This window comes from Chanodichthys erythropterus, chromosome 18 (assembly GCF_024489055.1).
Source record: "Chanodichthys erythropterus isolate Z2021 chromosome 18, ASM2448905v1, whole genome shotgun sequence".
Lineage (NCBI taxonomy): Eukaryota > Metazoa > Chordata > Actinopteri > Cypriniformes > Xenocyprididae > Chanodichthys > Chanodichthys erythropterus.
The window spans coordinates 24,580,648-24,607,568 of NC_090238.1; the positions used below are offsets into that span (position 1 = coordinate 24,580,648).

Sequence of the window (26,921 nt, forward strand, 5' to 3'; positions counted from 1 at the left end):
CAGCTAATTCAAATTATGAATAAATGCTATAATAATACATAATATTAAAAATACTGGCTTTTTTATCATACTTGTAGTACGGGGCCAGGGAAATTAGAAGGCAGGTAAAAATGTCAACTACTGGCTTAAAGCAGAAAGATCCTTGTTGCTGAGCCCTGATGTATGTTTAAGAAGGTCCAATGATGTTTTAGTAGTGTGGTGTTTATGTACAGCGTGTATGTTCCTTGACAGCTGTGTGTGTGTTTGTTCAGGCTTCACTGACACCACCTGCATGACCTTCTGCACATAAAGCCACAAAATAAAGACAACGTCTCTCAGAATGTAGAGGGACTCGGAGTACTTGAAATCTTAGTGTCAAAATATGAATGTAATTCAGTTAAATGGATTACATTCTAATCCCCAGAATTGAATAATAAAATAGCATTTACAACTAGTCATTTTTTATTTATTTTACTCACCAGACCTCTTACATGAAATGCAAGAACAATGCAAATGAAGAAATTCTATATAAATATAAAATATAAATCTCAAACATTATTAAAGACAAGTAAGCAGTATATAATAATAATAATAATAATAATATAGAAAAAATAATCCAACTACAAGCAAGCAATAGCACAAATATACACTATAGAACCAAGATAAAAATGAAATAAACCATGCTTTTTAGGTAGATCTAACCATAGTATACAGATTAGGTAAATTATGTACAGAAATTGAATAGAGTAATAAAATATAAAATAACACTGTATAGGCTTCACTGTATAAGTTAAATATAGATGAATCCTTATTAATTTTGTCTTTTGTTGTTTGATTAACATTAAAAACACAGACAGCAGCAGGAATATTAGGCTGCTGTCACTTTAAGTCATAATGCACGGATCCAATATACTGATACTGTTACACATGCGTTGTCTTTCTCGTCTGTTTATGTTCACTTAACTGACTATGTTAACTAGGATACTTGCTTGCCAAGACGGGCATTTTGACATAATTTTGTGTGAAATTGCACAAGGACATAAAGACATGAAAGAGAACTTGGTATATTATTTGCGTGCTGTCAGACGCTGCTTTCTCACGCAATGTACAAGTACTGAATTGAGTTCTCTTTCAAGACATCTTGCATTTGAATTTTTGAATTTTCCGAAGCTTAAAATCACATTCAAATGATAAACTGATGATGCAGATTTTCTCGTGTTGTAGAGGGTTGCTTTAAAAAAGTTTTATAGGTTCACAGCATAAAAATATTTTTTGAAATGAGTCAGTTAAATGTGCTCTAAGTGATCCTGGGTGGAGTAACTTCCTGTTGACGTTCGAAGTGTTGTCAAACAAAACAGAGGCTAGCTAGACCCTCCCTCCTCCTCCTCCTCCCCCTCCCCTTCGTGCTTCCTGAAACACTCATGAACGCGCATTTAAAATCATTCTTGTCGGTTATTGGCTGGAGCATGTTTATTATTTTTTGTGGTCCAGGCTGCACCAGTTTGTCTTTATTGCCGTTTTCGGAGTTTGTGGCGACTACAGAGACCGCGTTTTTTTACAGTGTGTTCAGGGGACAGGCAGCTAGTGGATAGTGAGTAGATGTTTGCTGTATGTGACAAAAATATTTTGGCCTTAAAACGTGTGACATCACTTAGAGCACCTTTGATGTAAATATAAATGAACAGTTTAAGGAAATGAAATCAGTACCAACCACCCTCAGCATCTCTGGTAATTTTGCCAGAGTTTTTTCTTTTTTTCCCATGATCAGGGCTCTCTGCTCTCTTTTACAATCAATGCTTTCATTTTCTGAGAGCTGAGAATTCAGTGGCAAGCACAAAAGTGAAAGGTCTGATACACAGACCGGGTTTGTTGGTTTTAATGTGGCTTAATGTCCTCTGACCACAATGCTGAGGGACCAGAGCATTTGTACAACATTGTTTATGACCTCTTGACATCCTGTTTCATTTTTGCTTTCCTCCTACTTCCTTCATTCCTTTGTGGTTGTTAATTCACATACAGGGTGGAGACAGGAGGTGGTAGGACATGGCCAGCTATGACCTCACAGTCTATCTTTGCATCTCTCACATCACTCACGTCATTAATTTAAAGTGGGTGAAGGTAGAATGACAAATTACATTGTGTTTTGTCAGTGTTTCAATGTTTCCACACAGTGCCAGTTACTGAAACCAATTATTGACAAGGAAATGTTGAAATAATTGAGGGAAATGTTTTGTTCCCATTAAAAAGAGCTGGATATTGGATATTGACTATAAATCAGATTATGTAAAATTTTACCCAGTTGCAAATAACATGCAAAGCATCAATGAAATACTATTGGTCCACTGCGAGCACTGCCAGATTGTAAGATGGAGAGGGAGTGAGAGAAAAGGGAGTTATATGACAAATGACAATCATGCCCCATCCAAGCAGTCTTCTGGAAGCTAGTCCTGTTTGACCACATTCTCTTCCTCTATAGACCTGCTCTCACAGCCCTACCACATTACTGCCACACATCACTTCCTGTCAGCAACTTTCTCACTGTTTTTAAAACTTGTATTCTGCTATCAGTATTTGGTTTTCTGACTGCTCTGATATACAGCTGGTTTGTTAAATGAGTGTCATGATAGTCCAGTATATTAGCCAGGCTGATGTTTGGACGTTTTGAATTGGCCTGTACCTGTTTGCTTATTAGGGGTGTGTAAAGCTACAAATTTTCATGAATGTGGGTGTTCTGAGCGACTGGTTGACTAGTCTGTGGTAGGGCAGTCTTGTGTAATTAGGCTGTATCATCATGTCTACCTGCCCCCAATCAGATATGTTTCTCGGGGTATGCGGACACCAAGATACAGCCCTTCAGTATTGTAACAAAAAGAAAGTTTTGTGTTCTTGCTGCCTTTTTTCCTACAACAAATTAATATATATGTATTTATGTATGTATGTATGTATGTATGTATGTATGTATGTGTATGTGTTTTTGTGTATATAGATATATATTTTCATCCATTATGTCAGTACTGGTCTCAGTCTTTATAGACCTATATCAGTCATATGTAGTAATTATCAACCATTGGCCACTTTGATCTGTAGATACAGTGGCTAAGTGCTTCTTTGTGTGTATTTATGTATGTGTGTGTGTGCAGAGATAATGTCAGGCTAATTGATTTAATGTGTGAATCACAGTTCTTGGCAGACTCCCACTACTGACATTTACTTGAACCATATTTATTCAGTAAAATTGCATGTGTTGTGTGTGATTTTAGCAAACAATGTGAAGCTTACAGGGATAAACCTAGAGAACATTTCATTAAAAGACTATAACTTATGGAAGCTTGTTTCTGCCACTGCATGAAAACAAAAGTACAAATTGTGAGATGTAAACTCGCAATTGCGAGGAAAAAAGTCAGAATTGTGAGATTAAAAAGTCAATTACCTTTTTTATCTTTTATTTCATGGCAGAAACAAGCTTCCTTATTAACCTTATTGAACTCTAGTTTGAGAGGAATTATCATTACTTCCCAAAGTAATGATCAAGATTCTTCCAGCATGAACTGGATAGCTCTGAAATAAGTTTCTGATGTCATTAGGAGGAGGATAGTGCTGCAGTGAGTCGTAAACGGTGTAATAAAAGTGTCATTGTTTATTAAGATACTGCACATAGAGCATTATTCTGTTGAAAGCATTTGTATGGGGAGTTTGGAACTCTCATCCCCTCCCTCTCACCCTTCCTCTTCTTCACACATCCTCCTCTCTCTCTCTTTCAGTCTGAGAGTGCAGGATGAAGATAGCGACAGCCCTGCACTCCTCTGCTTTCATTATTAATGGGTGGACATTTCTTCTTTCTCTCTGTGTGTGTGTGTGTATGTGTGTTTGGTGCAGATAACTGAGCTAGCCAGCTGAGACGAGGAGATCAGGACCGCTCTCCTCATATCCCTGCCACCTGCAGCCATGAATGGTAAGAGCTCTGCTTTATATTTCTATGTGTGTGTGTGTTTACCCACGTGTCTGAACCAACAGGATTTGTGTGCGTGTGTGTGTGTGTGCGTGCGCACACACAGAGGACCTTTAGCCCTATAATGGCACTAAAACAAGAGTCTTTCCTATGTATCATGTCTTGTTCATATTTGCAGTGTGTGTATCAGTATAGCAGGAGCTACACTGCTTTCACACACTGCAGTATGATCACACACAACGGCTCTGATCATCCGCTCTGCAGCCCATCTATCAAACTGACACGTCACTGCTTATTGATTTTGTTTATTTAATAAATTACTTGTTTATTGAAATATATATATTTTTTTCCCTCAGTGCATTTAGACATATTTAAGTAGCAGGTCCAGACCACCCTGTAAATCTTTCAAGGGGTGTTGTTTATTAAAGTCATTCTTCAAAATGTTTGCCTGTTCCATTTGAGAACGGTTGTTTTAAAGTACATTTCTCTATGATTTGAAATTGTCTATCAAATTTTCTTTTCTGCTATGTCAAGATCAAATTAATTTGTTAGGATAGTAGGACAGTTTCAGCACAAAATGGCTGCTATTCTGTTATCAGTCAAGAGTCAACAATGACTTGTTGGTAGAAAAAATTAAGTTTCTTTCTGTGTTATGTGATTGATTGACTATGTTGTGCATGATGAATGAAATTGTGAATGTAAAGTGACATTAAAACTTGCCAACTTTTGAACTTGGCTCCTCTGAAAAGTCAAATGATGTCACTTCCACTTCATTATGTCATTTAAAATGACAGCTCACCACATATATTAAATTAGTGTGGTGTTATTTTGTAAAGCATAGAAGTTTCTTTTAATGTTTATCAAGTTCATTCAAATAAAAAAAAATACTTTTAAAGAAATTTAGCAAAATTGTTTAAATGCAATATCCAGTATGTGACTGCTTATACAAAAATGTGCAAATGCATATTTTTTAAAACAAAAAACAAATTCACATACATTTACTATTTTTAATTATTGTATTTAAGCTTGCTTATTGTATTTAAGCTTGCAAAACACTTAATAAAGTATGTGTTGAGAGTGTTATCAAATGTTGTAGACACAAATCATACTCCTTTTATGCAGTTACTCTCTTGTATGCTTTTGCCTACAGCTGTTCTGGTATTCTGCTTTGAACTCAAAAGTATATTATGCCTACTGTTGCTTTTAGCAGACTTTAATTCTGCAATGTCAGTAAATATCAGAGTGACACTAACTGCATTTAAAGCCACTGTCAAAGTTCAATTTCAGTCTGACTAAAGTAATAATTTGTCTTTTAAATTAATAATTAGTAATAAAATGTCATTTAAATGTTTTCGTCTGACTCAAATCGTGGGGGGCATGGCATTGTGTGCTTGCTGCGAAAGACAGAAGTGATGTGCCACGTATTTATCATTCAAACAACCTGACTCTGCAAAAGCTAACTGTACCACAAACTGTGCTTGTAAAAGTGATGCTGCTGACAGATTCAGTACTCTAGTATCAGCAAGTACAGTTCATAGTGTTGCCTGCATTATTAGAAGTTTAATTCTCTCTGTCTCTCTCTCTCTCTCTCTCTTTCTTTCTCTCTCTCTCTCTCTCTCTCTCTCTCTCTCTCTCTCTCTCTCTCTCTCTCTCTCTCTCTCTCTCTCTCTCTCTCTCTCTCTCTCTCTCTCTCTCTCTCTCTCTCTCTATCTCTATCAATTCAAATGAGCTTTATTGGCATGACTGTGTGAAATAGCACAATATTGTCAAAGCAATAGACATACAAACATAACAAACAAACAAAAAAATATATACAGTTTGTGTATATATCCCTTATTCGTTTTGTGTCTACTTTTCTTTTAAGGTGGTCGGAGTATTTGGGCTATAACCCCAGAGGAGAGGGACAAACATGATCAGAAGTTTGACACCCTCTCGCCAGTGCAGGGCTTTGTTACAGGTATGTGCTTGGAAGCAGTTGCTGGTGTTAAAAATTTAAAAAACCTTTTGATATAAATGCTTAATTTTTATTTGCATTACAAGCATAAATGAATGTCTTTTCCAAAACTGTTATTATTATTAATAATTAAAAAAATAATAATAATTTTGTGTATAGGGGAGAAGGCACGAAACTTCTTCATTCAATCAGGGCTTCCTCAGTCTGTGCTAGCTGAGATCTGGTGAGAAACCCTGACCATGCACAATCTGTTTAAAAATAAATATATAATCTTGCTCTGATGGCTTGCCTGTTTGTTTGTGTGTGGCAGGACCTTGGCTGATATGAATAAAGATGGTAGGATGGACCGGCTGGAGTTTTCTATAGCCATGAAGCTGATCAAGATGAAACTGCAGGGACAGAATCTTCCTACAGCTCTGCCTATCATCATGAAGCAGCCACCTGTGCCAGCTCCAACCATGCCAGCAACACCTCTCGGTGCGCTGCCAAACTACACTATTACCAGCAGAGCAATGATCTGAGAGGGCATTGGGATTATAACACTTGCACTGTGACAAATTCAAATTTTACACAGTTTATTGTTGTAATTACAGATTATTTATGTTTATCCTCACTCAGTACCACTATACAGAACAGGCCAAAGTTTCTCTTCTATTGCCATGGCTGGCTGCAGTCACACATGACTGCTGTTCAGACATCAATATTCAGTGTTCAGCAACCTGGCCCGCTTTGTATGGAGGTCATTATGTAGAGGTCATTTAAGGCTTAAAGGCACAGTAGCTAAAGCCTGTTTAATGCTGAGTTACGGCTGTTTTTGATGCAAAAAGATCCTTTGATTGACATTACTTTTAAGCAATGCTACAAAAGTAAAATAATGAAATAAGTGTAGAAAGATACTTCCCCATTTGCTGGAAAAACCTCATGAAAGTCCTTCTTATGACAGCAGGTGCACAGCTTGATAGCCACGAGATTCAGTTGAGTTGTAATGTGGAACAGATGGCTATAAGCGTGACCTTCAGCGTGTGCTAGAGAAATGTGTCTACAACTTGTGAGATTTGAGAAGTAGCTCCTGAATTTTGTGGCTGTAAAAATGAGATTTTGCTAGCATTAAACTAGTGAGCTCTTGCTATAAGAATGAATGGTGTGAATATTTCTTAAGCACTTTATTTAGTGAATTATCATGTTTTATTGTCTTTTGTCTGTTTAAAGATATCCTTTGTGTCTTTGCAGGAATGGGAACTATGCCAAATGTACCCATGATGCCCAACGTGCCCATTCTGACCCCTTTACCAATGACCGCCATGAGCCCCATGCCGGGCATGACTCCCATGATGGGCACAGGTCTGTCTGTGCCAGTGATTCCCAACATCAGCACACCAGCCCTGCCTAACGGACCTATTGCCATTCTACATCCGACCCCCATCCCTCTCACCTCCAGTAAGAAATGCTGTAATGTCCACATGCCAGTGATGTCTGAATGCCATAAATTATGACACAGATTTGATGTGATGGTTCTGACTGTACACTCCAGGACTTAATTTAAATAAGCACTTTTCTTTTCATTGAAATATCCTGAAAAAATTATTCAGTTTCCGCAAAAATATTAACCTGTGACACTGAAGACTGGAATAATGGCTGCTGAAAATTCAGCTTTGCTATTACAGGAATGAGTTGCATCTTAAAATATATTAAAACAGAAAAGGTATTTTAAATTGTTATAATATTTCACAGTATAACTGTTTTAATGGATTTTTGATCAAATAAATTCAGCCCTGGAGAGCTTAAGAGACTCTTTCAGAACACTAATAAAATGTTACTGACCCTAAACTTTAGTAGTGTAAATATCCATATATGTTGTGTCATTGCGTATATATTGTAAAGGCAAGAGCCTCTGTGAGTGTACAGTGTGCTAAAGGTGAATTGACACTGATCTCTTTTGCTCTTAATGAACTCAGCATTTCCTCTGTTTCAGTCTTCCTGTGTCAGGACTAGCTCAGCTTGTGCCTATAAGTCTGAGCTATATGTAGAAGCTCTTTATAGATAAACAGTCTCAAAGCGATGACTTTGCGGCTTATACTTATTTTGTTTATCAGTATTTTGACTCGCGCATGATATATTTCTTTATTAATGGCTCGTACACACTGTTCTGGAAGCTTTTTAAAGAGCGTCACAGGCTACATTTTTCTTTCAGATGTATTTGTTTGTGTTTTTTTCCGTAGCTCTCCCACTGTCAAGTTCCTTTTCCTCTTCTCCACTGGGCTTCTCTGTCAATCCAATGAATAAGACCTCATCTTTGCTGGACCTGGGCTCGAGCAGGTCAGGAACTTCCACACATAGATCTTATAGTGTAGATAATACTATCTTCACACTAAGTGACTTGTGTACTTATGTCTACAGCTCAAACTCCTCCCCCTCCACATCGTTGGCCAGCAACTCTCCAAAGGGCGGCCCCTCTGATTGGGCTGTCCCACAGGCATCACGGCTCAAATACAGGCAGCAGTTTAACAGCCTGGATAAGCAAATGATTGGTTATTTAACAGGTACTTCATCGTAAATGGTTTTCAAAAAATCTAATCGATAATGGGTGGAAAAAAAGGTTGGTTGTCTTACTGGTGTGCAAAGAATCGCCAAACAGACAGTTCAGCTAGTATTAAGTTACTGTAGATTCTCTTAATGATGCCTGGGGACAAAACATTTGAAATGCCACTGTGATTACTGTCATAATCTTATGAATTTACCTGACGTAGAGACTGAAGGCTATAGTAGTGCAGTAAGATGGCAATCCACACCTATGTGGCTCATCTGCATAGCATATGACTGTATCACTTACATGCTTCATGACAAAGAGACATCTAATAGAGAATTTCAGGATTGAGGAAGTGGGTAAAACATGGCTTTGTGGGGTTGATTTCACAGGTTTATGGCATTGTTTAAGTTTAAGCCTACAAGCTGTTTTGTTACACGTAATGTAATGAAGGGTGCTAATTTTTTCTGTGTGAGAATGGTTTCTAGATGTGGTAACATGTTGGAGGTTTAAGAATATTGGCCAGCTAGTCAAACCAGTTATGTTAGTACAACAACAGTATCAACTAGCTGGTTGTAAAAACAAACAAACAAAAAAAAGAACAAAAAAAAAAAAACAACTATAAAAAAGAAAGAAAAGGATTTTTTGAAGTTAAAGGGTTAGTTTATCTAAAAATTAAATTTCTGTTATTAAGTACTCAACCTCATGTTGTTCCAAAAGACCTTCATTCATCTTCGGAGCTCAAATGAAGATATTTTTGATGAAATACGAGGGTTTCTGAACCACACATAGGCAGCAACATCATTGCACCTTTTGATGTCCAAAAAGGTTGTAAAGACATCGTTAAAATAGTCCATGTGACTAGAGTGGTTCAACCTTAATGTTATGAAGTGACGAGAATACTTTTTGTGCATGAACAAAACAAAAATAACGACTTTATTCAACAATTTTATCTCTTCCCTGTCAGTCTCCTTTGCTGTTGTCGTAGTGAATGCAGTGCAGTGCGCGCCAGCATCATGCACATACGTTGTGGTGTTCACATGTACAGCATTGGCCAAAACTGAGTCGCAGTTCTGACATAAACACGGAAGCGCTGCACTGCGTTCACTACGTCAACCACGTAGGAGACTGACAGACATTTTTGTTTTGTTTTTTGCACACAGACAGTATTCTTGTCACTTCATAACTTTAAGGTTGAACCACTGTAGTCACATGGACTATTTTAACAATGTCTTTAATACCTTTCTGGACTTCAAAAGGTGCAATGATGTTGCTGCCTATGTGTGGTTCAGAAACCCTCGGATTTCATCAAAAATATCTTAATTTGTCTTCCGAAGATGAACTAAGGTCTTATGGGTTTGGGACGACATGAGGGTGAGTACTTAATAACAGAAATTTCATTTTTGGCTGAACTAACCCTTTAAGGAGGAATGTATGTCTATGAATATGGTAATTAGGATCCATATAAATTTTTCCTTAATCTTATTTCTGCAGGTCCTCAAGTAAGAACTGCAATGGCTACAACATTGCTTACTCAGACCCAGCTAGCTGCCATCTGGTAGGTGTTTTTATTCCCCAGTATTTCCATGAAGCATTTTTTTTTAAAGAAATTTGATTTGGAATCATTGTAGTTTTTTTATTTGCCCTATGTTCAAGAGTAGCTGCGTGCAAATATATGCATGTGACATGCACATTTTTTGACAGGCCTAATATTATGAAGCATGTACAAGGTGGGTTCAAAAGTCCACTTTTGAGAGAACTTTTGTGAATTTTTCTCATTTAACAGTTTTTTCTTTACAGATAATACTGTTAGCATAACTTAACTTAAGTAAAAAATGAATTGAAAAGTTAAGTTTCAGATTGTCTAAATATTTAGTACCCTTTTGATTTAATGACATTTTGCATGTTTTTTGTCAGGAATCTGGCTGATGTGGATAAGGATGGCAAACTGAAGGCCGATGAGTTTATTCTTGCCATGCATTTGGTAGACATGGCTAAAATGGGACAGCCACTGCCTATGGCACTTCCTACAGACTTGGTGCCCCCTTCACTCAGGTACAGCTGACTGGATTTTAACTTGGTCTGCTGTTGGCTAAAGACCAAATATTTTTTATATAATATAGTTTTATTCAATACATTTTGAATTAGTATCTGACTTGCTTAAGCTGTTTTAACAGTGTTCTTTCTCCATACATATGAACCTTTAGGGGGAAGGTAGGTGACTTTGTGAATGGAACCACTCCCTCGATCTACACAAGTCTGGCTGAGGATCTCTATGAATCTGAGCCTCCACAGAAATCAAGGAACAATTGTACGGCTTTACACCACACCCATTATTACATAATACAAATATCTATGACTCGCTTCTTTTACAAATCCTCCCACTTTTACACAGTAAAACAGATGCACAGCAATTGTATAATATTGTTTGATTTGTGAAGGATATGAAATCAGTTGGTTTAAATAATTTCCTAAATATTGAATTATGCTCATTATGGTGTTCTTACTGACTGATTTGCATCCTATTTACTTTAAAGCATGTAGTATCCCTCCCCTCCTCTCTGCATATTTAGACACTTAAGCCACACTTAAAAATGCATAAATATCATTGCATTAATTACCAAAAAAAAAATAATCAAGAAGCATAAGTTTTTTTGTTTATAAACAGTATATCCAATGCCATATATCTGCAAAATTGTTGCTTGAACATTTCAGTTCACGTTAATAATTTATATATGTGTTCTGTGTATCTAGTAACTTTTGAAGATAAGTTTAAGAAGAATATGGAGATGGGAAATGCTGAGTTGGAGAAACGCCGACTGGCCCTGCTAGAGCAGCAGCGCAGGGAGGAGGAGAGGAGAGCACAGAAGGCCAGAGAGGAGCAAGAGAGGAGAGAGAGGGAGGCACGAGAGATGGAATTGAAGAGGAAGAGGGAAGAGGAGCTCAGACTGGAGCGACAGAGGGAGCTGGAGAGACAAAGAGAGGAGGAGAGACTCAAAGAGCTGGAGAGGAAGGAGGTTAGGGGGTGACCTTGTAAAAATGTGTTCAGACCAAAATTTGTACCTTTCCCAAAATGTGTTTCAGTGATTTATAAAAAGTTTTTACTGACTACTACTGTGATGCTCCTTACAGGCAGCCAAGAAGGAGATGGAGCGCCAACGGCAGATTGAGTGGGAGAGAAGGAGAAAGCAAGAGCTCCAAAACCAGAAAAGTGAGGAGCAGGAGGAGATCATCAAGCTCCGAGCCAAGAAGAGAAGTCTCGAGATGGAGCTGGAGGCTGTGGTGAGTTTTTGGGGATGAGCACATCATGCTCTCAACTGCTAGATTTCATCTAGACTTGAAATTTAACAACACATTACTAGTATGTACTATTACTAAATAATTATTTATTTTTAAAATGGACAGAAGGCTTGATAAAGAGATTTTCGTCCCACCCCTATTTTTTTTTTTTTTTTTTTTTTTTTGGGCAACAAGCAGAAACAAATTTCTGACAAGCTCCGAGATGCCCAAGGCAAAAAGAGAATTCATAAAAACGAGCTGGAAATGATCAACCAGAAAAGAGACTCCTGCATCACTGAAATCAACACTCTGCAGAAACAGTTAGAGGTCTGACTACTGCATCAGTACCAGCACACACTCTTCATAAATTAATAGGATCTATACTTATTAATTTACTCTTTTACTCTATATTCTCCATTTATTCTTAATAAAACAATTTTAGAAGGAGATTGCCTCAAGTGCATAGTGGTAATTATTGCAGCTTGTGCAACTTGTGAATGTTTTTTTTCCGACCCCCAGGAATTTAAGAGAAAGTTGGGACAGTCGACCACAGAACAGCAAAAACTCAACGACAGACTCCGCAGCCTGAGTCTTAACAACCTGCCTAGTAAGATACATTGGCCAATCATGTTTGTGCTGAGTTTTTTTTTTCTCCAAACATTGCTATTTTATAATTCTTTTCCCCCCATTTGTGATACAAGCATCTGGATTTGTGTAATACAAAAATTACTTGCAGTAAGCATGAATGATGTGTTGAATTGTAAACATAAATATGTAATTCAACAATTTAAAACAAATTGTTTAAAATGTTTCTGTTGCAGCGGCAACAGTGAAGACTTTACAAAGGAATATGGAAGAGAAGGATCTTACCTGTCGAAAGCTTAAAGAACAGCTTAATGTTGTGGAGAAGGAGACTGCAGCAAAATTGGCAGACATGGATCAGTATAAGAAAGAAATCCAGGTAATCTATTAATGTCACTCAGCCATGATTAATAAATTCATGTGAACCTATCAGATCAGAACAAATTGCACCGCATGTTTAGCTAGACTAGTTACACTTTACAAGATTCTGATTAAACCACAGGAGATTTTAACTTGACAGATATATTGACGGTTTCCCAGCTGTAGCAATTTAGCATTTCTGTAGCAAATCTTTTTCTTAACCGATCAGTGCTAACAGCATGTAGATTGCTACTGATGACACTAATGCGAATAACCCCTATGCTTTTGTCCCTGTGTCTTTATCACTAGCTGTAGAGCTTTTCTGTCTGTCTGTCTACTTGTCTGTCTCTCCCTGGCTTTCGCTGCAGTTTGAGGAAATGGATGACTGCATGCTTAAAGGCCTGCTCTCTTTACTGAGTTGCCTCAGCAATCTCTTCTTCCTTCTGAAGGTTGCACATCTCTTTTTCCCTCCTCCTGCTTATTCTTACTGTAGCTGCTTCACCTTTAGATCATTACCAAAGGTTCTTTACTGCACAAATGATTAGGGATGTATGTAATGCGCTTAACTTCTGTGATGTGGCTCATTTCTGAGTGAAAAATAATATTCAAACCTGAAAGAATGTAGGGTGGGATTTTATACATCAGGATCAAACTGAATAGAAACATGTTATATGATTAATAATGTTTTCTGTCTCTGCGTTCATGGTTACATCGGAAGTCATTTCAGAGAGGTAGAGACATATTTTACATTGTGTACATTACGACTAGTAATATTTATCAAAAAGCGTCAGTTTGTTATTTTAGTATCATCGAGATACTGCTATATAGAATTTAATATTTTGGTATTCTGCATTAGTGGGGTTTTTTTTACATTTTAATTTTAAAGTTCTAGAATTTTTTTTATTAATTTAATGTTAAATAGTTTTTAATTCATTTTATTTCAGTTTTACTTATTTTATTACATTTAAAGTTAATGAGAAATATTTTCTTGACATCTAGCTGAAATAAATTTCTCTTTTGTATTTTATTTTAGTTAAGATTTATTTCAATTTACAGAAATATTTTTATGGTTTTTGTTTTAGTATAATAACACTGGTTTGGAGTAAATTCTGGCTTTGAAGTCTGGCTTTGAAGTGTGAATCCACATGGAATCCCCTTGAATCCTTCTGTTGTGATGTACTTCTGATTAAAACAGGATATTCATTGAGGAGACTCTAGTTTAAATTGAATTGGAGCATGAAAATTAGGAACTGCATACCAGAATGAAGCCATACATGTAGGCAAGTTTGCTAAAACAGTGCCTAAATAACTATTTGGCTATTGGTTAATATTATTTTATGGTCTAAATGATGTCAACAGAAAAGGCAAGTAATTTCAGAAGAATATCATGTTGTTTTTATTAAAGATTATGAATACAAATTATGCTAAAGGTTTTGGATTTAATTGTAACTTTAAGGACTTTCTGGGTCTCTGTTACACGAATTGTGTCTGAATTGAGTTCAGTGTGTTATAATCTTGTGGTTTGTTTATCAGGATCTCAGAGAGAGCCAGAGGATGCAAGAGTCTGCTTTGGAAAAACTTCGCAACATTAAGGAAGAAAAAATTCGAGAACTAAAGAAACGCAAGCAGGAGGAACTGGAAAAGAAGAGGAGAGAAGAGGAAGAGCAAAAGTAAGAGATCATTTCCTATAGTACACTTACAGAGCACTTTAAAAGCATTGAGGTTTTCACAAGCAGAACTTCTTTTCTGATGCAGACGCATCAAACTGGAGAAGGAGCGGCAGTGGCAGGAGAAACTGCGGCGTGATGAGGAGGAGAAACAGAGGAAAATACAGGAGGAGAGAGAGGCCAAACTTCGTGAGGAGGAGGAGAGGGAGAGACAAGCTCGTTTACAGGCTGCTAAAGAACAAGCGGAACGAGAGCGCAAGGCCCGGGAGGAGGAGGAGAGGAGGCGCAGGCAGGAGGAGGAAGAAAGGAGAGAACAAGAGAGGCAGAGACTTGAGGAGAAAAGGAGGCAGGAGGAAGAGGAGGACCGCAGGCAGCGAGATGAAGAAAGGAGGAAACTGGAGGAGGAGAGGAGAAAACTGGAGGAAGAAAGGAGAAAACTGGAGGAGTTAAGATTGGAGGAGGAGAGGAAGCGCGAGGAGCGAAAAAGGGCGGAGGAGGAGCAGAGGAGGAAAGAGGAGGAGAGACGAGAAGAGGAGAGAAGAAGGGAGCGTGAAGAGGAGGAGAGGAGGCGACATCGTGCACAGGAGGCTGCCTTGAGAGATGCGGAGGAGAGGAAGAGACTAGAAGAAGAGAGAAAGAGAAAAGAGGAAGACCGGAAAAGGCAGGAAGAGGAGGACAGGAGGCGTCGGGAGGAGGAACAAAAGAAACAGGATGAGGAGAGGAAGAGGAAACAGCAGGAGGAAGAGGCAGCAGCCGCAAGGCTGAAAGACGAAGAACAGAACAAGAAGGCCACTGTCAAATCGGACATTGTTGCTGCTCTTCTGCGTGGCCTGGAGGAGAGGAAGGGTAAGAAAAAAAGTGTACCATGAGATTTATAGTCCTGGCTAGTCGAGGAGGATGAATGATAATTCAATGTCATCGTGATTTCAGGCAGCAAACATCCTCTTGGCACACAGCACAGAAGATCAGCGGCATTGACAACGTTTAAAGCCCTCTACCCCTTCACTGCTAGAAACGATGATGAGCTCTCCTTCGAAAGCGATGACCTGATTGAGGTAAGTTGAAATGTAGAGAAGAAAATGTTGTTGTTGTTTTTTTGTATGTGTGTGTGTACGTGCATTGGTTAAAGGGTGTGGTAAAGTGCTTGCAGAAAAGGTGTGATTTCAGCTGCTCCTTGAAAGATGTAATGGTCTCCGCAGTTGGGGTGGAGGTTGCCATACAACATACAGCATGCTGTGAAACTGCTCCATGTTCACAGCATTACAGTTTGTTCAGCATGATTTGTGTTTGTTTAGGTGGATGAGAGCGTAGAGCGAGAGCAGGGCTGGCTGTACGGCAGTCGGCAGGGGAAGATGGGCTGGTTCCCTGAGAGCTATGTGGAGAAGCAGGCCAAATCTGAGGCTCCGCTCGTGGCCAAACAAGCCCTGAAGCCACAGGTCTCCATTTCTGTCAGGTGTGGTCTACAATCTGATTACCTCATAGGGGCGTAACGGTACACAAAATATGACAGTTGGGTACGTACTGTACTTGGGTATTGAAGTCACGGTTTGGTTTGGTACAGGTTCGGTATAGCAGGGGGGAGAAAACTAAAGCCCTTTCTTGCACATTACTATAATGTTAAAATTTATAATAACAGGGTTCAACACTCCAATTCATTTTTGAAATATAATTATTCACAGTTACTGTCATAACTTGTTATGACAAATTTATTTAAACATATTAAATGATTAAGATATTATTAAGTAAATATAATGAATATGTAAGCTAATATAGTGCTTATATTTAGTGATCATTTCTCTAGTGAACTAACATGCTAAGGTAAATGTAATGCTATGTAAGATATTACTCTCAAGCTGTTTTATTGACGTCTTTCCACGGTTGAATCACTGGTTGAGAGATTACATGTCGATGCATACATAGCCTGTTGTTCTTCTGCACTTTTTCCTGTTGTGGCGGTTAGCAAACAGCATTGCATTGCTGTGCATGCCCCCTTCTGGATTGGATTGCCTGTGACTGACTGTATTTGTCATCTGACTGCATGCATCAAACTGTGACGGTTCAGGAGGAATACATGTACCGTTACACCCCTAATACCACATTTTGCTCAAATGCTTCATTTACACCTTTAGCACAATTATTTGTACAAATTTTTCCCAATGTACACTCACAGACAAAGTGCATGTGCCTACAGAACCATTACAGAAAACATTCACAGCTACAAACGGCATGTCTTTCATATGAAAGATTCAAAGTTAATTTGGAGTGCAAGTCCTTTTCACACCAAGTCTGAAAGTATAAAATATTACCAAACAATGTCTGATGCCATATTTTTGTCATTCTGATAAAACAAAATTGAAGGCAAAAAATAAAACTAATTAAATAACTATCAATTAATATAAAGACTTTGTGTGAAATATTTCATAGAGATTAGGGCTGCACGATATATCGCATGAGATTGTCACGCGCATTTCGTCAGTAAAGCCGGTTCCCTGATTACCGTTAAATCTCCATCACCTGCTTTCAAATGGAGCGACATTTAATAGACAGAGCCGTAGTTCACTGAAAAGCCACGCAATATCGCGTTCATTATCGAAGGCGATTCATCTGCGATATGAACGCGATATTGCGTGGCTTTTCATTGAACTACGGCTCTGTCTATTAAATGCCGCTGCATTTGAAAGCAGGTGATGGAGATTTAGCGGTAATCAGGGAACCGGCTTTATTGATGAATTGCGCGTGACAATCTCATGCGATATATCGTGCAGCCCTAATAGAGATGCACTGTTTCATTTCAAAATCTTGTTGAGCATGACAGTAGAACATGTGGAATTTTCTAAAACACCTTCTTCACCAGCAAACTGAGTGACGGACAGAGTGGATCACGGCTGAACTCCGCTTTCACCCCCACCCATGCCACAGGCTCTGCCTCTTCCAGCCATGGTCAGGTATGCGGGATTTCTTGAAAATTACCACATTGTGTTTATGTAAGGTACAACTTCCTTGTAGTGGAATGCAATGGCATTTGCTGCATGTTTTCAGGTGGTGGGGAATGTGCAAGCTCAGGCTCTGTGCTCTTGGACTGCAAAGACGGACAACCATCTCAACTTCTCCAAAGATGATGTGATCACAGTTCTGGAGCAGCAGGAGAACTGGTGGCTGGGAGAACTCAGTGGGGTTAAGGGGTGGTTCCCCAAAACCTATGTTACAGTGCTGAGCACCAGTGATGCACAAGCAGAGTAAATACACTCACCATGCTGAAGTGGTTCTGATGTTGCTACTTTCTTTTTTGACCTAATAGTTGAGTGTGTAGCTGTGAGCGTTACATGTACTTTGTCTGTGGAAAGTGTTAATGTGAATGTTGTTCTCAGACTTTGCATACTAAAACTCACCATTGTCCTGACGTGCTAGTGTCCCTGCAAAGACACTAATTCAGATGTTTGTTTTGTTTTTTCTTTTGCTTTGCTTTCACTGTTTGGGGTTGTCAGTTTGAAATTTAACTGCTTTATTGAAACACCTGAAACACTATTTGATCATCTTGTTTGGTGCGTGATTTTTATTTTTTTCCCTCCATAGTTCGTCTGATGCATCCGATACAGCAGATGGATCCAACTATGAAGGTAAGAGCAAACAGGTTTGCTTTTTCTATCAGTAAACTTGGCAGTTGTGACATTCTGAAGCAGTTTCCCCTTACATGTAAGAGAAGATGTCTACATATGAACAACATGTTAAGATTACATGTTGTTGTAGTTTCTGATTGTATAATAGTTTTGTTACTTTCTAAAATACTCTCATCTCTAAAATTCACATAATGCAGGTTGCTGTCACCTATTATTTCATTTTCTTTTTTATTTATTTGTATATACACCATATAAAAGTTTGCAGTTGAGAAGATTCTTTTTAATATTTTTGGAAGAAGTTTCTTTCTCTGCATTTATTTTATTAAAAATACAGTAAAAACAGTTATATTGTAAAATATTACAATTTAAAATAAGTTTTCTACTTTACTATACAGTATTTTTTATAATGTAATTTATTCCTGTGATTGCAAAGCTGAATTTTCAGAGCCATTACCAATCTTCAGTGTCACATGATCCTTTTGGAGTCTTTCTAATTTGCTGATTTATGCTGCTTAATATTTGCTGCTTAATATTTTTGCGGAAATGTGATACTCTCTTTTTAGAATTCTTTGAATAGAAATTTCAAAAGAACAGCATTAATTTGAAATAGAAATCTTTTGTTAAATTATAAATGTTTGTACTGTCATTTTTTTTATTTAATGCGTCCTTGCTGAAAAATATTAATTTATTTAAAAAAAAAAAAAAACTCACTGTCCCCAGACTTTGTAACTGTAGTGTGTATGTGTAATTATTTTTCTAGTAATTTTTAATTTAATTAAACATTTCTTTGTGTAAGTGTGTAAGTGTGTGTGTGTGTGTGTGAGAGAGAGAGAGAGAGAGAGAGAGAGAGAGAGAGCGAGAGAGAGTGTATTCATTTCCAGTATGTTTTGTGTCTGTTATGCTTGTGAACACATCACAGTTTTATCTGTGGACATCAGCATTGTCCTTCATTCCTGAGGTTCCGTGAACAGTGTTTGTATGTTGATCCCGTCATCAGAATACTTGGCGCTGTACACTTACGAGAGTCCTGAGCCTGGAGACCTGACCTTCACTGAGGGAGACACCATCCTGGTATCCGAGAGAGAAGGGGAGTGGTGGAGAGGCAGCATCGGAGACAGATCAGGAGTCTTCCCCTCCAATTACGTCAAGCCAAAGGAGACTGATGTAATTTTTTTTTTATATTCAGGGATACTGGCATTTAAACATGTTGTTAGTTGTCATACAACTTTTTTTTTTATTTCTCATTAGACTTCAAGTCTCTCTGGTAAACCTGGAATGCCAGGGAAGAAACCAGGTCAGTAACAGTGTAACGTTCTATGACAACTTTAAAATCATAGAACTTATAGTTCTCTAAACCTAAAGCATGTTATTTTGTTTGTAGAAGTGGCCCAGGTGACCACTGCACACACTGCAGCAGGTGCAGAGCAGTTAAATCTCGCTCCAGGCCAGCTCATCCTCATTCTCACCAAGAACTCCTCCGGCTGGTGGCTCGGGGAACTGCAGGTGAGTGAGCTGTTAATGCACAAAGACTTTAAATGAGCCATTTTCCACACTTTTGTAGCATTTCCCCCTCTGAAATCCACTTATGTTCATCAAGGCACTAAAATTGCAGTTTAAGTAATTTTAAAGACCTTTGGAGTTGGTCAAATCTTTATTTCCATGATTTTTTCCCAACTGGATAGTTGACATTTTCCCATGTATTGCATCATGTGGCCCCATTATTTATATTAGGAATGCACAATATATTGATTTCACGTCAGCTGGTTTTTAATTTACTGTCATTAATCAATATATATCAGCAATTGTGCACAAGGTAATTGTCGACAAGCTGGTAATTAATATGTTATGACATGTATATAATTTTTTTACTTATATAACTTCTGCAAACAAAAAACAGTACAATTATTTTGATAAACAGACTGACTGACAGACAAAAATAAAAATATTCAAATTAGCTGCAAAATCTTCTCTTTGTGTCTTCAGGCCAGGGGGAAGAAGCGTCAGAAGGGCTGGTTCCCGGCTTCGCATGTCAAACTCCTGGGCTCAAACAGTGGCAAATCTACTCCTGCATCTGCGGCTGGTGAGAAACAGCACAAGTATCCAGGATTGATTTATTTCTTTCTGCCTCTCTCCTCATTGCTCTCTCTGTTTTTCCTCCCTATAGTCGGCCAAGTCATCGCCATATATGACTACAACGCAGCGAACGAGGACGAGCTGAGCTTCTCAAAGAGTCAAATTATCAATGTGCTGGACAAAAGCAATCCTGACTGGTGGAAAGGAGAACTCAATGGGGTCACAGGCTTGATTCCTACCAACTATGTGAAAGTGACCACTTCAGATTCTGACCCCAGTCAGCAGTGTAAGTAGAGACCCATAAACAGACCTATTCTGGGTCTGTGTTTTGAATTATTATTATTATTATTATTATTATGCAAGTTTTTCATGGCCTTTTTGTTTATTTTGAAAGTTAACTTGTTTCAGAACATTAAAAAAAAAATTGCAGGTTATGCTGCTTAAATGTGGGTGTTTATTATCTAAAAGAGTTTGTATGATGGAGTGTATTACATTTTTATTACAAAGGCATTTTTATCCATATCTAGTGTTATTTTATGGTGCCTTTTTGGTTCATTTTATTTTATGAGGTTATTATTTTTTCCAGTCATTTCCAGTTGCACATGAAGTATCTAATTAAACTTTTCTTCTCATCCTCCATATTTAGCCACACAATCCTTTTTCACAAATTCTTTGCTCCTTCCACTTTTTTTCTTCTCATTTGTGTCCTCCTTTGTAGGGTGGTAACACCTTTCCCTCTCTTCACCCATGAGAGACCCACTATCCCCTCCCACAGTGGAGGTGGTCCTGTTGAAACCACCATTTACTCACCCAATCACACTCCTTTATCTCTCCTCACCTATCTCATTTGTTTTAAAGTAAAACAGGGCTTCTCATTCAATTGACTGGTAGTCTGGACCAATACTAACTAATTAGTATAGAGTAATAGTGAGTCTTTCTATGGTGTTCCTTTTTTGAATTTTGATTTGCTTTGAAGATTCTTAAGTGTGGCAGCTTCTTTTATAATATGGGACTTCACAGTAACCTGTTGCACCTCAGTCATTTTAAAGGATGCTACATTTGTGAGGCATGTTACAAGGTGTGAAACTGCCTCTGTATCACAATCGCACTAATGATACACTTTGCTGGTTATAATGCAGCTTTAAACTTAGTATTATTGGTCTCTGGCTATTGAAGGCACTTTGATATTTTAAAGAACAAACACCGGTCACTTTTTTTTGAGGCAGTTTCACCTTGAATCTTTAGATGGTTTACACTCTTATGCTTCAATTTTATTTGTATTCAGTTTGTTTGAAATCAATGTAAAAATGAAAGACAATTTGTATTACTGTCTGTGGTGTATTTAGTGGTATAGTTATTCTGCTGCTATTTTAAGCTCAATGCTTCCGCCTTAGGTGGTATTGTTACATATTTACTGCGTTTTATGCCATGTTTGTGCATGAATCGCTTCTGTATAAACAGATTTGTTAATATTATACGAGAAGCTATGCAAGTAGTTGTGAAATTGTGGACGAATGTTTGCTTTAATATTTTATTGGATGTTGTTAATAATCATTTAAATATTTCAAATACTTTGAACATTGTACTTATATGATTTGAGGAAATCTAGACATTAAAGTCTTTTGAAAAAACAAACGTCGTCCCTTTTAATTTTTGTAATATAAGAGTTCAGTGCCAATGTAACAACAACAACAAAAACATATTTCCAGATACACATTTAGGAAAAACAAAAACCTAGCTCATAATTATTCCATCTTTTATCATCTAAAGTAAAATATAGAAATGTTTTTATCTTATTATTATAAAAATACATTTTAAAATAGTAAAGTTTAAGTCACCATGAAATCAAAATTGACAATTCTTATTATTTATGGAATATTGCAGTATTTATTGTAAATGATTTATCCATGCACATTTTAAATTAATGTGCCCTCCATAATCTTTAATCAAAATAACCTCTTGCAACGATATGTCTTCTCTGTGGATGCGAGGGCGGGACAACCTGTCACTCACATGAGATCACAGCAATAGCAAACCACAAGCATCCAACGATCCAATCTATGAACAAAATCAAGTCCCACCTTTTAATTTTTTTTTTTTCTGGTTTGAGAAGCCATTTCACTCAGAAATGTGTCACAATAGGGAAGAAATGACAGCTTGCGTTTAATACCAAATTTAATAAATGATCAACAAATTAAAGTGTAAGTAAAGATAAAAGAAAACGACTATATTATCTAATTTGAAATCACCTCCATGAATTTCTGGGGACTTCCTGACAGAATTAATGCAGCTAATCTGCACTGCCATCTAGTTATGGTTGTCCTGCTGTTGTATTATGGGTGAAAACAGAATGAATAATCCTGCATGCTTGCAGTGTTCATCAAAGTAAATGAGCAGGCTTACAAAGCACAGCTCAAGAAAATGAATGATCATTCAGGGGGTAAACTGCTATTTTTGCGGCTATGGGATGTGGATGATGAAGACTCCATGGATGGTCAAATGGACAGACCATCAGCAGGTAAGGATTCACGCAGAAGCAGTTTGGAGTGTCATCAACACACTACGACTGACATTATTCTGCTTGGTTTTGAGTGTGTTTGGAGTAAGATTGTTGAAGGATCTCATGGAGCCATCAATTTGTGTGTGCTTTGTTAAGTTTATGGGCTTCAAGTGCCTGGGTGAGTTCACCTGTACGGTTTTCTTGTAGGGTGTGCTGACCAGACCACTTTGGATTCAATGAGCCCGCAGGAAAAGAAACGACAAGATTACATCCATGAGCTCATTCAAACTGAGGAGAAATACATGGAAGACCTACAGCTGGTCCTAGAGGTACACACCTGTTTTACATTCACATTTTATCCAAAGCAACATAGAAATGAAAAAGAAGCAATTTACCACAAAGAAGCAAACAGTTTTAGTGGTGCCGCGATTTCAAAAAGAATAAACCAAAATGATGCAAAGGTATATTTGACAAATATATTTTTACATTATTTTATTATAACTTTTGATTATTTAGTATATTATATAAGGAAAGTCTATATTTTTAATTTATTTATTGTAATAATTTTATTCTTTTTTTTTTTTTTTTTTTTTTGCAGTTCATGGTCCTTTTAGTATGACTTAGTAGTACAAAATTCCCAAGTATTGTAATAAAAAAGTATAATAATTAGTAATAGTGTTATAAAATAGTATAATAATTATACAATAAGTAATTAAATAAATAATTATTTTGGATTATTTAATAAGAATTATTTTATCAAATAAATTACTTACATGTGGAAGCTATAGTGCTTTTTTTGTGTCATATTTGATTTAAATATTTTTACTGATGATAAAATATTTACTTCCTTGTTGTCTCTTTAAAGGTCTTCTACAAGCCCATGTCTGAATCAGGCCGTCTCACTGAGGCTGAAATGAACATGATATTTGTCAACTGGAGGGAGCTTATCCAGTGCAGCTCCAAGATGCACAAGTATGTGAGGCTAACGTGTATATAATATATATATATATATATATATATATATATATATATATATAAAAAAAATTTTCTTTTTTTTTTTTTTCTCCAGTGTACAGTGAGTGTATCATGTATGATGTGTGTATTGGCAGGGCCCTGAAGGCAAGGAAAAAGATCGGAGGAGACAACATGCCTGTTCACATGATCGGGGACACCCTGGCCTCTGAGCTGTCACACATGCAGGCCTATATCCGCTTCTGCAGCTGTCAGCTGAATGGTGCCACGCTGCTGCAACAGAGAACCGATCAGGAGCCAGACTTCAAAACTTTCCTCAAGGTAACCACGCATACTTCACTTGCAACAGCTAAAAAGACAAATGTTAAAGTGCACATTAATATCCTGAGAATAGTTAAAAATATTAGTATCATTTCAGTTAAACACTTAATTTATATTTTCCAGATTTAGAATTTGAGTTTTTTGGTTTAAAAATTGCCCTAGTAATAATTAAAATCATTTATTTTCAGAAAATTGCAACAGACTACCGTTGTAAAGGAATGCCTTTGTCCAGCTTTTTACTCAAACCTATGCAAAGGATCACCCGCTACCCTCTCCATATTAAAAATGTGAGTACTGTGAAAATAACATTTTTGTTTTATTTTTCTATATCTCTCATCTTAGATATTGATAGTTAAAGCAAATGATTAGTGTGTTGTTAACCAATACTCTTGTGTGTTTGTGTGTCCAGATCTTGGAATATACTCCAGAGAGTCATGTGGACTATGTGCAGTTGCTAGAGGCTTTGGAGAAGGCAGAGCTGCTGTGCTCTCAGGTGAACGAGGGCGTAAGGGAGAAGGAGAACTCCGAAAGGCTGGAGTGGATCCAATCCCATGTGCAGTGTGAAGGCATCACAGAGGTCAGAAAGCACACCGTTTAGTCATTATACCATCCTTTTTCTGGTACAAAAAGTAGCTGATGTTTAAAACATGCATTGCAAGATTGATCATAGGCTGACGTCTGGATTTGCATTTCTGTTCAAACATTTGGGGTCGGTAAGATTTTTTTTATTTTTTTATTTTTTATGTTTTTGAAGAAGTCTCTTACCCTCACCAAGGCTAGATTTATTTTGTGCAGTGCAAACAGTAATATTGTAAAATATTACTACAATATAAAATGATTTATTGTGTTTTAAAATGTATTTATTCCTCTGATGCTAAGAAGAATTTTCAGCTATTACTCCGGTCTTCAGTGTCACATGATCCTTCAGAAATCATTCTAATATGCTGATTTGCTGCTTAAGGAACACTTCTCATTATTATCAATGTTGAAAACAGTTGTGCTACTTAATATTTTTATAGAAACTGTGATACACATCTGTTCACAATTCTTTGATGAATAGAAAGTTCAAAAGAACATTTATTTGAAATAGATTTTTTTTCTGTCACTCTAATAATTTCTAAAAAAAAAAAAAAAAAAAAAAATCTTTTAAATGGTAGTATAAATCTTTTTAAATGGTAGTATAAAATATTCTGAAGGCTGATTGGCTGAAATACTTTTGCTTAGATTTTCATATATAACGCTTTGAAGGTACAAGTAGATTTCTTACTTTTCTATTATGTCACTTGTCTAGAATCTGACCTTCAACTCTCTAACCAACTGCCTGGGTCCTCGTAAATTGCTGCACAGCGGGAAGGTGTTTAAGACCAAGAGCAATAAGGAGTTATATGCCTTTCTGTTCAACGACTTTCTGCTGTTTACTCAAGCTGTCAGGCAGTTCACTTCTTCAGGAACGGACAAGCTCTTCAACCCCAAATCCAACACCCAGTACAAGATGTATAAGACGGTAGAGTTCCACTCCTCTCTATAGAGTAGTAGTGTTCTTATTGTCAAACCTTTGGGGGAAAAAACCCTGGGATATTGGTTAATGTGTATGTTTGTGTTCCCAGCCTGTGTTCCTCAATGAAGTTCTGGTGAAGCTTCCATCAGATCCGTCCAGTGATGAGCCCATCTTCCACATTTCCCACATAGATCGCGTGTACACACTGAAGACCGAGAACATTAACGAGAGGTCAGTTTCAGCCATCACTCTTTTTTTATCAGGCTTATCAGCAAGCCACTATTTACTGCATACATGGGATGTTTTATGAACCGTTCATGGAATGTTGTTATTGCCACACTGTACGAGAAGGGGAAAAAAAAACAACCGCCTATTTCACTACTGAAAGTACACTGCAAGAGTAATTGACAGAATTTCAATCCAAATTATTTTATCTGCTTCTAGGAAACTATATATAACTTTAATTATGCCATAAAATGTTTAACATCTGCCTTATATCCTGCTAGGACTGCATGGGTTCAGAAGATCAAAACAGCATCGGAAGAATTCCTTGAGATGGAGAAGAAAAAACGGGAAAAGGCCTATCAGTGTAAAAAAAAATTTTTGAGACCAATAAATATGAGTACTCACTTGCCACTTACACAACCGTCCAAAGGTTCTGGATCAGTAATGTTTTTTGGAAAGAAATGAATACTAGCAAATACTAGCAATAAACTGATCAAAAGTGACAGTAAAGACATTTATAATGTTACAATAATTTCTATTTTATTCTATTCATCAAAGAATCTTGTAAATAATGTTTCATGTTTTCCAGAAAATATTTTGCAGCACATTTGTTTTCAGTATCAATTATAATAATAATTGTTTCTTGAGCACCAAAATCAGCATATTAGACTGATTTCTGAAGTATGGATTCTGAAAATTCAGCTTTGCCTTCTCTGGAATAAATTACATTTTAAGATATAATCAAATAGAAAACAGTTCTTTTAAATTAAAATAGTTTCTGAAACAATATTAATTTAAAAGAACTGTTTTCTACGGAAGAGGATTGGGGCCAAGCGATAATAAAAAAATAAAAATCTCGAGATTAAAGTTTTTAAATTTCTAGAAAAAACTCGTTAAATTTCAAGAAAAAAGTTGAGATAAAATGTTGAGAATAAAGTCGTTAAATTACGAGAAAAAACTCGTTAAATTTCGAGAAAAGGTAGAGATAAAATGTTGAGAAGAAAATCATTAAATTATGAGAATAAAGTCATTAAATTACGAGAAAAAAGTCGTTAAATTACGAGAACAAATTCGTTAAATTATGAGAAAAATGTCGTTAAATTTCAAGAAAAGTAGAGAAAAAATTGAGAATAAAGTCATTAAATTATGAGAACAAATTCGTAATTAACGAATTTGTTCTCGTAATTTAACGACTTTTTTTCATAATTTAATGACTTTTATTCTCAACATTTTATCTCAACTTTTTTCTTGAAATTCAATGACATTTTTCTCATAATTTAACGAATTTGTTCTCAATTTAACGAGTTTATTCTCAACATTTTATCTCGACTTTTTTTCTCAAAATTTAACAACTTTAATCTCGATGGTTTTATTTTTTTATTATTGCTTGGACCTAATCCTCTTCCATAGTTTTTTATTTG

At 36.8% G+C, this 26,921-nt stretch overlaps 2 protein-coding genes across 5 annotated transcripts in view; one reads left to right on the forward strand and one right to left on the reverse strand.

Annotated features, from left to right (window-relative positions):
- itsn2b (intersectin 2b) overlaps nt 1-26,921 on the forward strand; it is a 32,802-nt gene that overhangs the window by 3,968 nt on the left and 1,913 nt on the right. The window contains exons 2-36 of one of the 4 annotated variants that reach the window (XM_067367173.1): nt 3,856-3,931; nt 5,793-5,885; nt 6,042-6,105; nt 6,193-6,359; nt 7,113-7,319; nt 8,102-8,198; nt 8,280-8,422; nt 9,901-9,964; nt 10,324-10,461; nt 10,614-10,717; nt 11,161-11,423; nt 11,539-11,686; nt 11,870-12,012; nt 12,205-12,292; nt 12,507-12,646; nt 14,161-14,297; nt 14,383-15,140; nt 15,225-15,349; nt 15,590-15,747; nt 17,149-17,239; nt 17,334-17,530; nt 17,868-17,911; nt 18,909-19,075; nt 19,160-19,205; nt 19,293-19,414; nt 19,895-19,991; nt 20,076-20,270; nt 22,692-22,813; nt 23,350-23,456; nt 23,594-23,777; nt 23,966-24,064; nt 24,187-24,354; nt 25,069-25,281; nt 25,385-25,506; nt 25,782-25,864. In XM_067367173.1, coding sequence (XP_067223274.1) covers nt 3,925-3,931; nt 5,793-5,885; nt 6,042-6,105; nt 6,193-6,359; nt 7,113-7,319; nt 8,102-8,198; nt 8,280-8,422; nt 9,901-9,964; nt 10,324-10,461; nt 10,614-10,717; nt 11,161-11,423; nt 11,539-11,686; nt 11,870-12,012; nt 12,205-12,292; nt 12,507-12,646; nt 14,161-14,297; nt 14,383-15,140; nt 15,225-15,349; nt 15,590-15,747; nt 17,149-17,239; nt 17,334-17,530; nt 17,868-17,911; nt 18,909-19,075; nt 19,160-19,205; nt 19,293-19,414; nt 19,895-19,991; nt 20,076-20,270; nt 22,692-22,813; nt 23,350-23,456; nt 23,594-23,777; nt 23,966-24,064; nt 24,187-24,354; nt 25,069-25,281; nt 25,385-25,506; nt 25,782-25,864 — 5,101 coding nt within the window. In that variant the 5' untranslated portion in view covers nt 3,856-3,924. Of the gene's footprint in view, nt 1-3,855; nt 3,932-5,792; nt 5,886-6,041; nt 6,106-6,192; nt 6,360-7,112; nt 7,320-8,101; nt 8,199-8,279; nt 8,423-9,900; nt 9,965-10,323; nt 10,462-10,613; nt 10,718-11,160; nt 11,424-11,538; nt 11,687-11,869; nt 12,013-12,204; nt 12,293-12,506; nt 12,647-14,160; nt 14,298-14,382; nt 15,141-15,224; nt 15,350-15,589; nt 15,748-17,148; nt 17,240-17,333; nt 17,531-17,867; nt 17,912-18,908; nt 19,076-19,159; nt 19,206-19,292; nt 19,415-19,894; nt 20,271-22,691; nt 22,814-23,349; nt 23,457-23,593; nt 23,778-23,965; nt 24,065-24,186; nt 24,355-25,068; nt 25,282-25,384; nt 25,507-25,781; nt 25,865-26,921 lie in introns of all 4 variants that reach the window. The other 3 variants (XM_067367172.1, XM_067367175.1, XM_067367174.1) reach the window with 3 other exon arrangements.
- The window catches only part of lpin1a (lipin 1a), a 31,986-nt gene continuing 28,855 nt past the window's right edge, over nt 23,791-26,921 (reverse strand). Inside the window, exon 22 of the transcript XR_010892510.1 lies at nt 23,791-23,805. The gene's annotated coding sequence lies outside the window, so the exon portion shown is untranslated. The remainder of the gene's footprint in view (nt 23,806-26,921) is intronic.